Source organism: Carassius auratus, unplaced genomic scaffold (genome assembly GCF_003368295.1).
Source record: "Carassius auratus strain Wakin unplaced genomic scaffold, ASM336829v1 scaf_tig00214411, whole genome shotgun sequence".
In the NCBI taxonomy this organism is placed as follows: Eukaryota; Metazoa; Chordata; class Actinopteri; order Cypriniformes; family Cyprinidae; genus Carassius; species Carassius auratus.
The window spans coordinates 104,250-118,121 of record NW_020527647.1 but is presented as its reverse complement, the minus strand read 5'-3'; the positions used below and the strand labels follow the sequence as shown (position 1 = coordinate 118,121).

The 13,872-nt window shown below is 39.1% G+C and overlaps 1 protein-coding gene across 3 annotated transcripts in view; it reads right to left on the bottom strand.

Moving 5' to 3' along the window:
* Positions 1 to 13,872, bottom strand: part of LOC113091961 (protein sidekick-1-like) — a 110,828-nt gene that overhangs the window by 22,354 nt on the left and 74,602 nt on the right. For all 3 annotated transcript variants that reach the window (XM_026257647.1, XM_026257645.1, XM_026257646.1), the window contains 4 exons: positions 10,328 to 10,426; positions 5,663 to 5,857; positions 1,914 to 2,115; positions 24 to 127 (listed from right to left, as the gene is read on the bottom strand). In XM_026257647.1, coding sequence (XP_026113432.1) covers positions 24 to 127; positions 1,914 to 2,115; positions 5,663 to 5,857; positions 10,328 to 10,426 — 600 coding nt within the window. The remainder of the gene's footprint in view (positions 1 to 23; positions 128 to 1,913; positions 2,116 to 5,662; positions 5,858 to 10,327; positions 10,427 to 13,872) is intronic.

The following is a 13,872-nucleotide window of genomic DNA, read 5'->3' as shown; positions in this document are numbered from 1 at the left end:
ACAACGCGCTCATTATTACTCACCATCTTGTAAAGTGGTAATTGCATCCGTCTCTTGGCTGTACTTGCTGTCTCCGACGTCATTAGTCGCCATCATTCTGAGCTTGTATGAAGTGAAGGGTTTCAGCCTGAGGGATTGCACAGCTCATGAGCTCTCTCATATTGGACAAAGACCTTTCCCATCACAAATGATGTGGCTCAGCAGTGCATGTATGAGCTAGTATCTATAAATGTCAGGGACACAATCCATTGAAGCCCAAGGGCACGCGCTGGCAATTACAGAGTTTTATCTTAAAGCACTTGAGGCAGAGAGGTGAGGACGGAAATAAGATACGAAACACGCTCATATAGAGACATGAGAGCAGCATACGCCACTTCACAAAAACAGAAATATGTTATGAACTACTGAGGTGGTGGTAAATTATGTCAGGGAATGCAGTTTAATAGGGCTGCACAATTAATTTGAAAAATAAGTATTTTAATTAGATTTAATTATTTTTTAAATTATAAATTATATTAATATTATTATTTAATAATATATGTATTTTTTTATTTATATTAATATAATAATATATACTATATAAATAATCACAATTACTATTTTTGTCATAATTGCACAGACAAACTTCCTAGACTTCTTCAGCTAATTTGAATTAAAGTTTACATTTACATTTAGATTTATTTAACAGACTCTATTATCCAAAGTGACTTACAGTTGGGGATCGGATAAAACAATTTTCAAGTTTCATAAATACCAAGTTTCAAGCAATTTTCAATGAAGTACAAGCAGACATTGAAGAACAGAGAAAAAATACAAATTAATTAAAATTGTTAAAATACAATTAATTAAATATTATTAAAATATACTAACATTATTCTTATTTGTTATATAATATACAAAATATGAATTATATATACATTTACAATATAATTTTAAAGAAAAAATAAGTAATAAACAATTACTGTTATCATAATTGAACAGCCAAACTGTCTAGCAGTTTAAGTATAATTCAATAAATATTATATAAAAAAAACATCAACATATTAATGATTTAAATTATTAAAATAACACATTTCATAAATATCACATCAGCCCTATTGCTTAGTGTTCTTCAACCACTGTGTTGAAAATCACAGGCACAAAACTTCTTGATTTTGATTTCTTGATTTTGACAGTAAAGGGAATATGTAGAAACAATTTCACTTTAATTTCTAATTTGTTCATTTACCCAAGACACACTGCACAAGCCAATTGGGCTCATTAACGAACTAAACATATCGTTTAGGTTTCATAACCGATCTCTGTAGATTGAGATGAGTTGCACGGCACTTTCCAATACGAGGGGGCTTTCTGCTATTCATATTTGCTTGGTTAAAGGGAATGTTTTTCCCATGATGCCCCACTACTAAAAGCCTCCAGCTGGTAAAGACACAAATCAGTCCTGAATAATCCATTTAGCAACAATCTGGCTGTTTAAAAAAGCACTCAAAAGCTGATGGCTGAGAGAGTTTTCCACTGAGAAAGGGGACTCATCATAATCAAGATGAGATGGCCCTCTGAATGCATATAAAATACTATTCGACTGCCCATATAATCATAGCTGCGGATCCGGCATAACTCATATGCAAAAAGCTAGACCGCCTGTAGCCCAACGTACTGATTGTTTCTCACTCTCTCAAATTGGATTGAGTATCATAAATTGCTGCAGAGGAAAAAAGGCACCTACACATTTAATAACACTCCCTCCATACTGCCCTTATTATACGGCCCTCATGAGCCCTGCAGGGGAACACATGTGGCTTCGAAGCAGCGGAGAGTGAAATCAACTTTGTGAGGGTCACTGGAGGCCAGTCTCTGGGTAAAGCCCCTGGTTCTGTTGTTTGTGGGGGTTGAGAAATGGCAAAGGAGCTCACCTGTCCACTTCCCAGGAGGTATAATTGTGGCTTATAGCAGAAGAATGGGTGAGCCAGTCTCCGTTGGGCAGCTCCCGCGCTTGCAGGGTGAAGTAACGGACGGGAGAGGAGCCGTCCCCTCCAGGCACCCAGTTGAGCTGCAGTTTGCGGGACTGCACGTAGTCCTGAGGCACCCGCAGCTGCCGTGGAGGCTGCGGTCGCTCTGATGGAGTAGAGACAGATGTGAAGTGTGAGTTCAGGGGTCAGGCTGGTGTTGCTGACTGTTCTTAATCACAGGACAGGACTCTTCAACTCATGTGTGCATCAGTCAGCGGGTCTCGCCCTGGCCTCCCCCACCCCCGTGTGACACACAACTGCATAACCTTATTGATTTTTATGGGAGAAATCAATATGGAGAGGCATAATTGTTTATTTAAAGGTGTGTAGTATCGACCGCCATTAAAGATGCAGATCATGCGCAACGAAAGCCATGATTGCAATGGCCTTGCCCATGCAGCTTTTAAAAGCACCAACCGAGCAGCTTCAGGAGGTCAAAGGATGATATGTAATCACTCTCTTTAACCCAAACTATCTGTCTGTCTCAGAATTGATTCCTTTATTACCAGTGCAGCAGTTGGGCTGCATATCATGTAGTAGTGCTAAAATATTGCAAAGAATGATTTGGATCATGCATGCATTTTTTTATTTATATAAATGCATAGAATCAACAGAAAACAAAAGCAATCCATTTTAATTCTGTAATGCAACTTGGTTTCGGAGTTAAATAGGATCCATTTTTATCTATGGTGAATGGTATTGGATGTTTCAGAATGCAGCCAGACTTGAATGTGAGTTTTCAATCTATTGTGCATAAATATTTTCCTCTTGCAACACCACCAGCATCTGTTTCTGAAGTTGATTTTACCCATCAGAGGAATTAGGTGTATCCCAATAGTAATGCTTCTGTTACAAATCTATTTTTGCTATTATTGACAAAATTGTATGTTATGACAAAATGATGTTAACATTAAAGGTGCACTAAGCAATTTAAGAAAAATGATTTGACCACAGCAGTCAAAAAACACACTTGTAGCCAATCAGCATTAAGGGTGTGTGTCTTGAAATGACAGAGAGAAGAGAGCGCTCATTTTAATTGCACAGGACCAGTGTTAAAGACGAAGACGAAAAATATTACTTAACAAACAAATTCTGTGAAGACGACGAGACGTTGACGAGCTAAAACTAATATCTGATGATAAAAACTATGGCGAAATATATGCCGCGTCTTCATTAACAAGAAGAGATGGGACTATAATGTTGTTTGAGGACTACCGGACATTCAAAATACATCCAATAGGCTACTGTCTTGTCCTTAAACGTGCATTTCTGTCATTGTATTGCAATCGGATAAACGGCATTCACATATCTATTATATGGCAGCTGCAGTGAATGGGTAGACTAACAAAACGGGAACTAGTGATCTGAAACAATGGCCTTAGCACCTGAACGGGTAGGGATGAGGTAATCAAAGTTTTCCCTGGAAGTCACAGTTCATTGTCGATTAAATTAAAGTTAGTGAATGGGGGACAGGCAGAATTGCACTGATAGAGGAGGTCTCTCTCGCGCACGCTCCACGTCTTCAGTTCTCATATACAGCGCGCGATCAGTTTTCAGCGATCAAATACACACATAGCAGTCCAAATGTCTGTTGTGTAGAATATCTCACGTAAATACAGCTATGGATTAAGTGAAGGCAAACAGGTGGGTGAAAACTGAATGTGTGTCAGTATTACATGCATGCCATCTTAAAGGGACAGCATTCCTAGTTAAGTACCTATCTGTGTCATTAATGTTAACCAACAAATATTAAATAAATATTTAAGTAAACCCAATGTATCTGAAAAAAAAAGAGTTTATTTTGTATCTCTTTCGTATTTGTCTTATTATCCTTTTCTGCTTTAATAAATTATAAATTATTAAATATACATGAACAACTATAATTTTTTAAAAGTTGCTCCCTTTTCACTACTATTGAAGGGATCGTTCATCCCAAAAATGAAAATTAGCTCCATTTTTTCCAAGTTTTCCCAAATTCAATCCTTGATTCAAATTTATCATAGACTACATAGAAAATAACTACCAAAATAAAAACAAACCGCAGTTTGACTAAAAGTAATGACTAAAAGTTGACAAAAATGCAATGACTTTTCGTTGACTAAAACTAGACTAAGACTCATATGACTAAAATGTGTCTAAGACCATTAAGCATTTTCATCAAATGCTATGTTTATTATACATTTAATTATATATGTTTACATTTTATTCAAGCTGTAAAACTAATGTAAGTAGTATTTTGCAGCAGTGGTATCTTGTTATAATGTATGAACAACGATTAGAAACAAATATGATGTTATTTAATATAAAATTATGCAGATGACGCTCTGTGGCGTGGCAGGAATTTGAACAGCGTCTTGAGTCGTAGCTGGGTGCTGCAGACAGATGCCGAATGGTGCTGCCGGTGTGTGTACACTCATAGAGAATAATGTTATTGTTTTTTTAAGGTGCTGTGCTTCTCGTCTGATGTGCGACCCCCTTAAGACTAAATCAAAAATCCCTGTCAAAATTAACACTGCACAGGACCGATATTAGCAAAAAATATCAGAGAACAAAAATATTAAAAAGAAGGGCTACAATCAGGCAAGAGGTAGGACCTGTGTAAATATTGGCACAGATTGTCAGCGGTGGAGAAACTCGAGGAGTGGGAAGGGCTCGAATCAGACGCAGAAGTTCTTCTCGATAGGTAAGTAATGTTGATTTTGCTTCGTTTCCCACAACCTATCTGTGTTGCCTTTGTTTGAATATGCTTGTGTTTCATCAACGCTTATTTCTGTGATCGTTGTTGCCAGGGTTGGAGATATCAGGGGCGAGGTCCTGTTGGGGTATGGGCGTGTTTGTATTGGTGCTTTCAAATATCGCAAAAAATATCAAAAATCTCTTGGTGGACCTTTTAACGGCACTAATTTACTGTATAAGCCATTGGGAAAATTGTAGAAACAATATCTAACATTATTTTCTGTTTTTGATGATGTATTGAAAAGTAATTTCAAATGAAGACAATATTATTTTTTTATACAATTTTTAAATATATGCATGATTTTTTTAGAAGCAGGACTTGCTTAACTGCCTATAATTTTAAAGTTGGGGTCAGGATTTGGCTTGTATGATATGAATACTGATCCAGGGTCATGTCTCACAAATTCAAATCAAATGGTCAAACAGATCTTTTCTTCCAAATTGACATAAAAACTTTAAATTGACATTTAAAAATAAATGAATGTTGGACTTGGTTCAATCCATTAGTTGTTGATGAAGGCAGATCTGAATGTGAACTTGCAAGTCAATTGTTAAAAAGGGAGAAGTCCAGCACGTGTCACCAGAGAAAAGTCTGGCGTTTTAAAAGAAGATCTATTTATGAAATTTTAATTACACCATGCATGGATGAATCTTTCACAATAAAGTCAATAACATGCATTCAGTAATAAACAAGGGAGTTTTCATTTCATTTTGACTTTAAAGCTAGGGTAGGTACTTTTCATTCTTGCTCATTTTCATTCTTTTCATTTAGCTTCATTTATTCAGCTTAACATAGTGATTGCTATCAGGATATGAAGAGACTTTTTAACCAGCATAACAAAAAATGTTTTTGAACCAAATCACCTATACCCTGCCTTTAAAGCTATATGGGTGTTGTGTATTTATGTTGGCATCACCTCTAATCTCAGTAGTTATGACCACAGCCTGTGCAGGTGCTCCCCAGCCCTGCTCCGTCTTGGCAGAGATGCGAAAGATGTAGGCCGACTCCGGGGTCAAGTTGGAGGCGGTGAACTGACGGGTATCAGGGCCCACCTCTACTGTGATGAACTGGTTGGGATCCCCAGAATCCAGACGGTAAGCTACCTGGTATCCTACAAAACAGTCATTAGATCGTCTGAGGTGAGTCTTGATCCTCTGTCCTTCTTATGTCTATGGTGAGACAGCTTAAGCTGACATCAAAAGTCTGAATAACATTTCCACAAACTCTGAGAGTCGTTTTCAGTCAGACATGCTTTTGAGGACTCAAAGTACAAAAGGACAGGAAGAAAATATCTCCTCAAAAAGCCATTTGTATTTGGGAAACCATCTTTAGAAAACAACAGCAGGTTTATAAGACGAATGGCTTTTAAAAAGGCTTCAGTGCACTGGAAAATTTGGTCTATCAGCATCTACTTTAAATTCGGCTCTGGTTAACATCTGCAGTCATTGCTTTCCTTTGCTGCAGAAAGACTTTATTCAAATAGGTCTTTCATCTGGGAAGTCGTCTGCCTTGCCTTCACTCCTTATATCAAATTTAATCCAAATGTCAAATTCAATACAAAGGGAAAAGAACCACAAACAAAATGCTGATGCGCAACAAACATGCATGAAATGAAATTTGTTCATGTTTTACCACAGCACAATAGGCCCAGCTCAGGTAGCCCTTTATCGACACCAAACAAGGATTATGTTATTTTTAACTCATTTTATCCTTCTTATTTTTCTCCTAAGAGTCGGCTCAGCCATTTGTAAATTTTATGGGTCTGGCTTCTGATCTCATCTCATCTCATGCTATTTTGGCTGTAAAAACAGCTTGTTTTCTGCTTGATATTGCAAATTGGTGTGTCTTACCACATTATTTTCATATATTACCTTAATTTTTTCCCTATAGCAGCTAATGAACCGGAAGGCTCAGCCATAGGCTTACTTCTGCATTGAAGAATAATGTGCATACTGGATATTATTTAGCATTATCATTAATTGCCATTATTAGAATTATTCATTTTTTAACTAAAGACCAATTCTGTGTGTGAATAACAAGTTTCACCAACAGCTGCCTCTCAAAATGAACCAGAAGAGTACAGAAACCTAAGTTAGAGAGTGAACAGGCATGGTTTGACACAGAAGTGCTGTACTAGATCTGCTGAGCATCCATCTGCTTCGTGTCTGAGGGAATGACACGTGTTGCAAACCGCCAGCAAAACAAATGATAACATTATCGGGAAACATGTTGAAAATGGAATGTGTGGGCAGAGCTTGGCCGTGGGAGAGACGGAACATTATTCAACCATCTATTTATCTTTCGGGATGCTTGCACTGCATGTTGGCCCCCTTGGGCTGTGCAGAACGAAATTAGGCCATCCCACATTGTGAATCTGCAGCACTTGGGGGCTGCCATTTCATCCTAATGTCCACTTCAGCCATGAGGGGCAGTGGAAAATCACATACATTCATCCCCAAACACACACACACACACACATGCACACACTCTCTCTTCCCAGTTACTTCCATGCCAGTGTCTATATTTCGAGAGATACAGAGAGTACTATGGCTAGAAAGCAGCCAGTTTGCGTGGCTCTGGTGGGCTATGACCCGTGCATTGTTTATTGGGGCTTTGCTTTTGGGAAAGGGTTTCCATTGTGAGGGCATCGGCCCATGTGATTGGCTAGGTCACAACCCCACAAACTCCTGCAGCTCTATTTTCCTCATTCACTGCCCAGTGATTACCGCTCCTGAAGCAGCCAGCAAAATCACTCACTAGGGCAGTGCCTCAGCAGAAAGGGCTCCACCACTGAATCTCAGCAAGCACAATGACTTTTAATGCATTTCTTTTCTTTGAGATGCCTCTTTTTATTTGGATATTCTAAAAGCCATTTGTCCAATTAAAATGTTCCTCATTTTTTTTTTCTTTTTATCAAAATAAAAATATATCTTTTTTGAAAAAACTTTTATTATATCTGCTGTCAACTTATTAACAAGCTAATGTGTGAATTATTATTTTTGCCATTAACATCACGCCAAAACGAACAAAAAAAACAAAGAAAGAAAATAACGCCCACCGAATCCCAGCTTTCTCACCAAAAGTGCCATTCAATGCATTTCCTTTTTTGAAGATTTCAAGATTATGAAAGCCAATGGTTAAATTAAAATATTCTGTATTTTGGCAAAATAGACAAAGTAGACAGAAAATATTTTAAATATTAATTTAATGTTACAAATATTTTTCAGAAAAGTTGAACATAACTACATAATGATAATGACAAAAAAATTTAGAATAAAAAATAAATTAAACAACAACAACAAAAACACTCATTGAATCTCATTCTATCAACATCTGCTTTCAATGCATTTCCTTTCTTCAAGATGCAGCAAATTAGAGGCATGCCGAGAAATCTCGTTTCTCTCGTTGAAGGAGTTCTCTCTGTGACTTCAATCTACATAACCAGCATCTCTTGATCTGCCAAAGTATGACATGGAAACAGAGTGTGAAATAACAGCATGCGTGTGGCACGTTGGTCTGGGAGCGCTGCAGTGTTGATGTAATTATCCAGGTTCGGCTGGCGGGGGCTGCGCCTGCCTTTACATCTACTTAGCTTATGTTCACACACATCTGAGCTCCGGTTTGATTTAGCATGTCATTTTCTGCGCACTTCCTCTGTCAGACTCTTCTGTTTTTTTCTGTTTGAGTGAAGCGGCTGGAGTCAGATTAAGTGTAACTATTCGATCTGCTGCATAATCCAAAGCAAACTCCCATTCCCAGGCATAGACTTTAACGGTCAGGTTTGCTGACGCTTCTGGGAACACACAACACAGTTTTCAGCGGCTTTGAAAACCGGATTACATTTAGGCTTTGCTGTAAACAAAAGTCTCTGCTGGAAAATCCAGCATAAGCTGGTAGCCGTTTTTTTTTTTGGAACATGGCAGCTGGATTCTACATCGTTTAAACTTGCATTAGCTGGTGCAAGATGGTAGACGAATGGTTCTTAAAGTGAGAGGCACATTGTAGACAGAGACTACCATACTTCACTTACAAATTTTCCAACAGGGATTTAAGACTTCTGGGTAAACAGTCATGCGGTGCCACATTCCAGACTAAAATGTAGAGTGCACACGGTTTCAGTCTCATTTTTCTACAGTATACACGCCATAACAAAGTCCCAATTTTCCCCAAACATCATCAAAATGCTTAAACTGGCCTCATTTTATTCAAAATTAATGCTTTGTGAATAAGATCCACAAATGTGTTTGGATCTAATCTTTGCATCGCTGAGATTGCGTGTATTCTTCTCTGGTGTGATTTGCACAGGACAGCATGATTTGGCAGGCGGCTATTCTGAGCTTCATTCACTTGAGGTGTTAGTCAGACTAATCTCATTAAAACGCAAGGATTTTCTCCTCTCCGGCTTCTTCTTCCCGTATGAAGATTTAGTCTCAGGTGCACGGTGACATGGCTTCATTCACAGAGCGGAGGAAAGAAAACGGCTCTGCTCTGAGCCAGATACTGCCAGTCCAATGCATTTCACGCTCTCACGTAGGCCAGATCAAGTACTGAGGAGACTGTTTTTAATGTGAGGTGAAGTACATGAAAGCAGCTTTCCACTTGAATACAGGCAACATGGGTCAGGCGTAATCATTTTCACGTGAAGAATGGCAATATATTCAAATAATTGTTCAACTGAATCAGTCAAACTGACTTAGCAAATCAGACTGAATACAGTCTGAATCATGGACTAAATTAGTCTGACAAGTCACTTCCTAGGTGAATGGTCTTGGAATATTTGCTAAAGAATCTAGGTTATTATGCCTGTCCAGAAATAAGTTTTAAAATAAATAATTAGCAAATAATTTGGTGAAAATTAAAATGAATAACTTAAATGTAAACTTTAAACTAAAGTTTAATTACTGTTTATTTGTGGCAATGTGTGTTTAAATAAACTTTTTTCATGATTTTTCTTTTTCTTTTTTTGTAAAAAAAAAATAATAATATTGTGAAATATCAAAATTGATTTATATTATAATTTATTTTAAATATTATTTATTCCTTTGATGAAAAAGCTGTCATTACTCCAGTCTTCAGTGTCACATTATCCTTAAGAAATCATTCTCAAGAAATATTTCTTATTCTTAAAAATGTTGAAAACAGATTAATAATTTTCAGTTGAATTATTTGATTAATAGAATTTTCAAGGAAACAACATTACTGACACCCGAACAGTCGTTGGTAACACTTAAAAATAGGGAACACATATTCACTATTCCTGAACAAACTTATAATGTTGCAGTTTATTAATAGTAAGTGGTAAATTTTAGGTATGGGGTGGGTTAAGGGATCTAAATATGGTCAAGCAGAATAAAGCATTAATATGTGCTTTATTAGTACTAATAAACAGCTAATATGCGAGGAATATGCATGCTTATAAGAAACAAGGTAACAGTGAGAATTGGTTCTTAAAATAAAATGTTACCCAGTAGTGTAGTAATACTATAAAAATATGTTGTGAAAAAAGGCAAAAATCTCAATTTGTTCTACATTTCATTTCTTCAGTGGATAAATGAGGGAATTGACCTATTATTTCTCTTACCCATAATTATGCCATTGGGGTCCACAGGGGGCTGCCAGACCACCCTCACTTCTGTCAGACGCACCTCGGGGAACACAAGTCTCATAGGTGGTCCGGGAACTATTGAAGGGGAAAAGGAGAGGCCAAAGATGAGATTTTATCATTACATGCAGTAATTCCTCCTGCAGTAATCACACCAGCAATACACCTTATACACACTATAGAACGCTTTCTCTTGAATTACAGACGAACCACAGGGCTAAATCAGAGCGCTTTAATAGAGGTTATTTAGCTTTCAAAGCAGCAGCAGCCCTCCGAGACAGACTATGAAATGGTATTTACGTCAGGATAAGGTCATTATAAAAAAAAAACCCGGTTTGAAAAGGACAACAACAACAAAAAATGTTACATTCATAAGAAGACAAAAACATAAGGGATGTGGAGAAAAAGAGACAGTTACGACAGCACTCAAACTGTGTCAGCTTAATGAACATATTCCAGATTACATCTCGTCAGTGGAAAAGGCAGCTGTTTCCATCTGTAAGAGTGAACGCTCACGTTCAATCCATCTGTGCACAGAAATATTGTTCTCTGATCCACTTTACTATAAAAATTATGTGAGGTCTGAATGAATAATTAAGAGTGTTGCGTTAGTGGTTGGTTGCATGTTGCCACTCTATTCTGAGAGGTCACCAGGGTATTTTAGGTGGCTGTCGGGGTGTTGCTTTGTGGCTGCTAAGACGTTCTGAGTGGTTGTCAACATGTTGCTACATATATATAGCCCCTTTCACACTGTGATTCCGGCAAATACACTTGTAAAGTGTTCCGGCAATTTTTCCAGGGTCGCTAAATTTTGCACTTTCACACTGAAAGCGATTACCCGGAATATGTGCGTGCTTTCACACACAACCCGTAAAGATCCCTTAACGACACGTGACATCAGCGTGTGACGTGTAATGTATGAGTCGAAAACGTTAGGCACGTATACTTTCACTGAAGCAAGCGAACAATCTCGGCGTCAGTGCGGAAAGTGAGGAAATAACTGATCTCTGCTTCATTACAGTTTGCACATATTTTTTTGTCGCGAACATTGATCTTCCTTCAAAACAGCCGGTAAAAGAGTTGCGCGATAACATGCGTCATCACTTCGACACGGCATTAGATCTGGCTTTTGTTCACACAGCGCTCGTCCCGGGACTGAACCCGGCAATGTTACTAGGTCCCAGACCCAGGTTCAATGCCGGAATTAATCCCGGGACGTGTTTGCTTTCAAACAGAAGGCGACCCGGCAATGTTCCTGCAATTTGCCGGGTCCGACGTGCAGTGTGAAAGGGGCTTATGTAGTTGCTAGGATATCATGGGTGTTTGCCAGGGATTGTTGGTGGAAAGTGGTTGTCAATGTGTTTCTATGTCATTTCGTGAGATGTTATAAGGTACTCTGAGCAGTTCTGGACTCTACAAGCCATAACAATTGAAGTTTAATTCATATTCATGAGTTACATGCCAAAGTCTCCTCAGTGTGTGGGGTTTGTTAACTCAAATCTGCTCTAGCAAACACTACTAATGATTAGCCGGCAGCCAGCCACGAGCAGCAAAATCTGGTCATTCTCCCCTCAGAATCTGTCATCTTGTCCTTGACCAAAGTATTTAGATCCATGCTGGTCAAAGATGTGCTGCCACTTGGCACACCTTGTCGGCCATCACTGAGTCACTTGCTTCACTAGATGAGCAGAGCTCTATCATTGTATGTTAGGACTGAAGGGAAACATTGCCAAGGAGCGATCTGCTGCCTACAGGAGGAGACCAATGATGACTGGAGGATGTAATGACTATTGCGCCCTACTCTGAAGGACACAGTGTGCCATCGGTTCTACTAAAGGCTTTGATTAAGGAGGATGTTTCCTTCCCCTGCTGGTGTGTCTCACCTCTAAACATACACACTTTCCCCTTTCTCCAAGGCATCTGTGACAGGCCTATACATCCACTAACAGGGCACCTGTGGAGCAACAGATAACATGGAGGGAATCCAATAACGGTGATGGGCCGGTGCTGTGCCTGAGGTACACACACACACACACACACACACACACACACACACACAAGCAGGAAACGACACCACTGCTGTGTTGCACGTGAATCGCCGTGCTGTACAAATGCGGAACAAACACAATCACCGTAGTGCTGTCTCTCGACTGCTTCCTTATTTCTCTCTGGATTCCCCCAGTCGATGCGGTCGGTTAGGTGGATCCTATGTTTCATTTCCTGGACATTATGGAACTTATTAATCTAACACATCTGACAGCGATTTGATTTGTATTGCTTTTTGCAGTCATAGTGTGTGGGACCTTAGGGACACATGTCCACAAGAAGAAGCTCTTACAGTAGAGCGTGCTTTTCCCAAGATGCCTCTTTCTCTTGCCAATGTATTGCTAACATTCATCATCCTGCTATCAGCCGTCCGTGTGCCATGAGGCTTATATGGAGATTACACACACATGAGGAGTCTTTTAACTACTTATGATGCACGACTCACGACTCGAGTGCATTTACTCGGCGTGAACCTACAATTAGAAAATCCGCTTATTAATTACTTCTTTAAGCGAGTCACTAATAAACGCACTTTCCTGCCAATCTTTTCAGAGACGTGCGAACGCTAACGACTTTAAGGCACGCTAATCTAATCGCAGTGCAAAAAAGAAACGTCCAATTTGCTGCTTGCTTTGCTGATATGGCTCTGATTAAATCCAATCACAGGATGTTTAGGTTCACAGACAAAAGCCAGAACGATCACTCGCGTCCGGCCGAAACAAGATGGACGGCCCGTAGCATCTCCAACGCCATGCGTACGGGATTCGGGGCCTGAATAAAATGCTGCTGCACCATCAGTCCTTAATGAGGTCGGTTCTGGAGGGGAATTAAAAAGGCAAACACACAGATAATTGCTGCCAAGGTCGAGTGAGCACAGACTGGAGGACACTCTGCCCGAGCCCTGCGCTTCCGTCAGAAAAGTGCGGCGTTGAAATGGCCCGAGCTCTCTGCGTCTGTCAAGGGGGAGCTCCATTTACAGCCCCGTTTAAAAGAGTCCTGTTATCTCTTATTCAGAGAGCAGCACAGAGCTGTCCGCAGGCGTGTAGACTCCATTAATGTGACTCTGTAGCCGGCTGGATTAAGGGCTGACCCCTGTATTTCATATAGTGGGCTGCTTTAAAAAGCTCTCACAAGCCGGGGGAAAAGGCTTCTATCAGTATCCCCCATGACGTCCTCTCTTGTGATAAGATTTTAGGTTTGTGAAGCAAGCTAAACTGCACAATATGACATGTGTTTCATTAATAGTGTAGCTTCAGCTTACAGTATAATATTTATATTAACAGCACCATATACACAAATGACATGATCCAGACATGCGAACATATCCAGACTAATATATTTACAGCATTTACACCTTGAAATAGACAGATACAGTAGATGATAGATTTTCACAGCATTGTAATCTGAATTATATGTTTTTCAACTGTCTATTACATTTGAGTCTTCTTAGTCATAGCCTAGCATGTGTGGTTTACAGT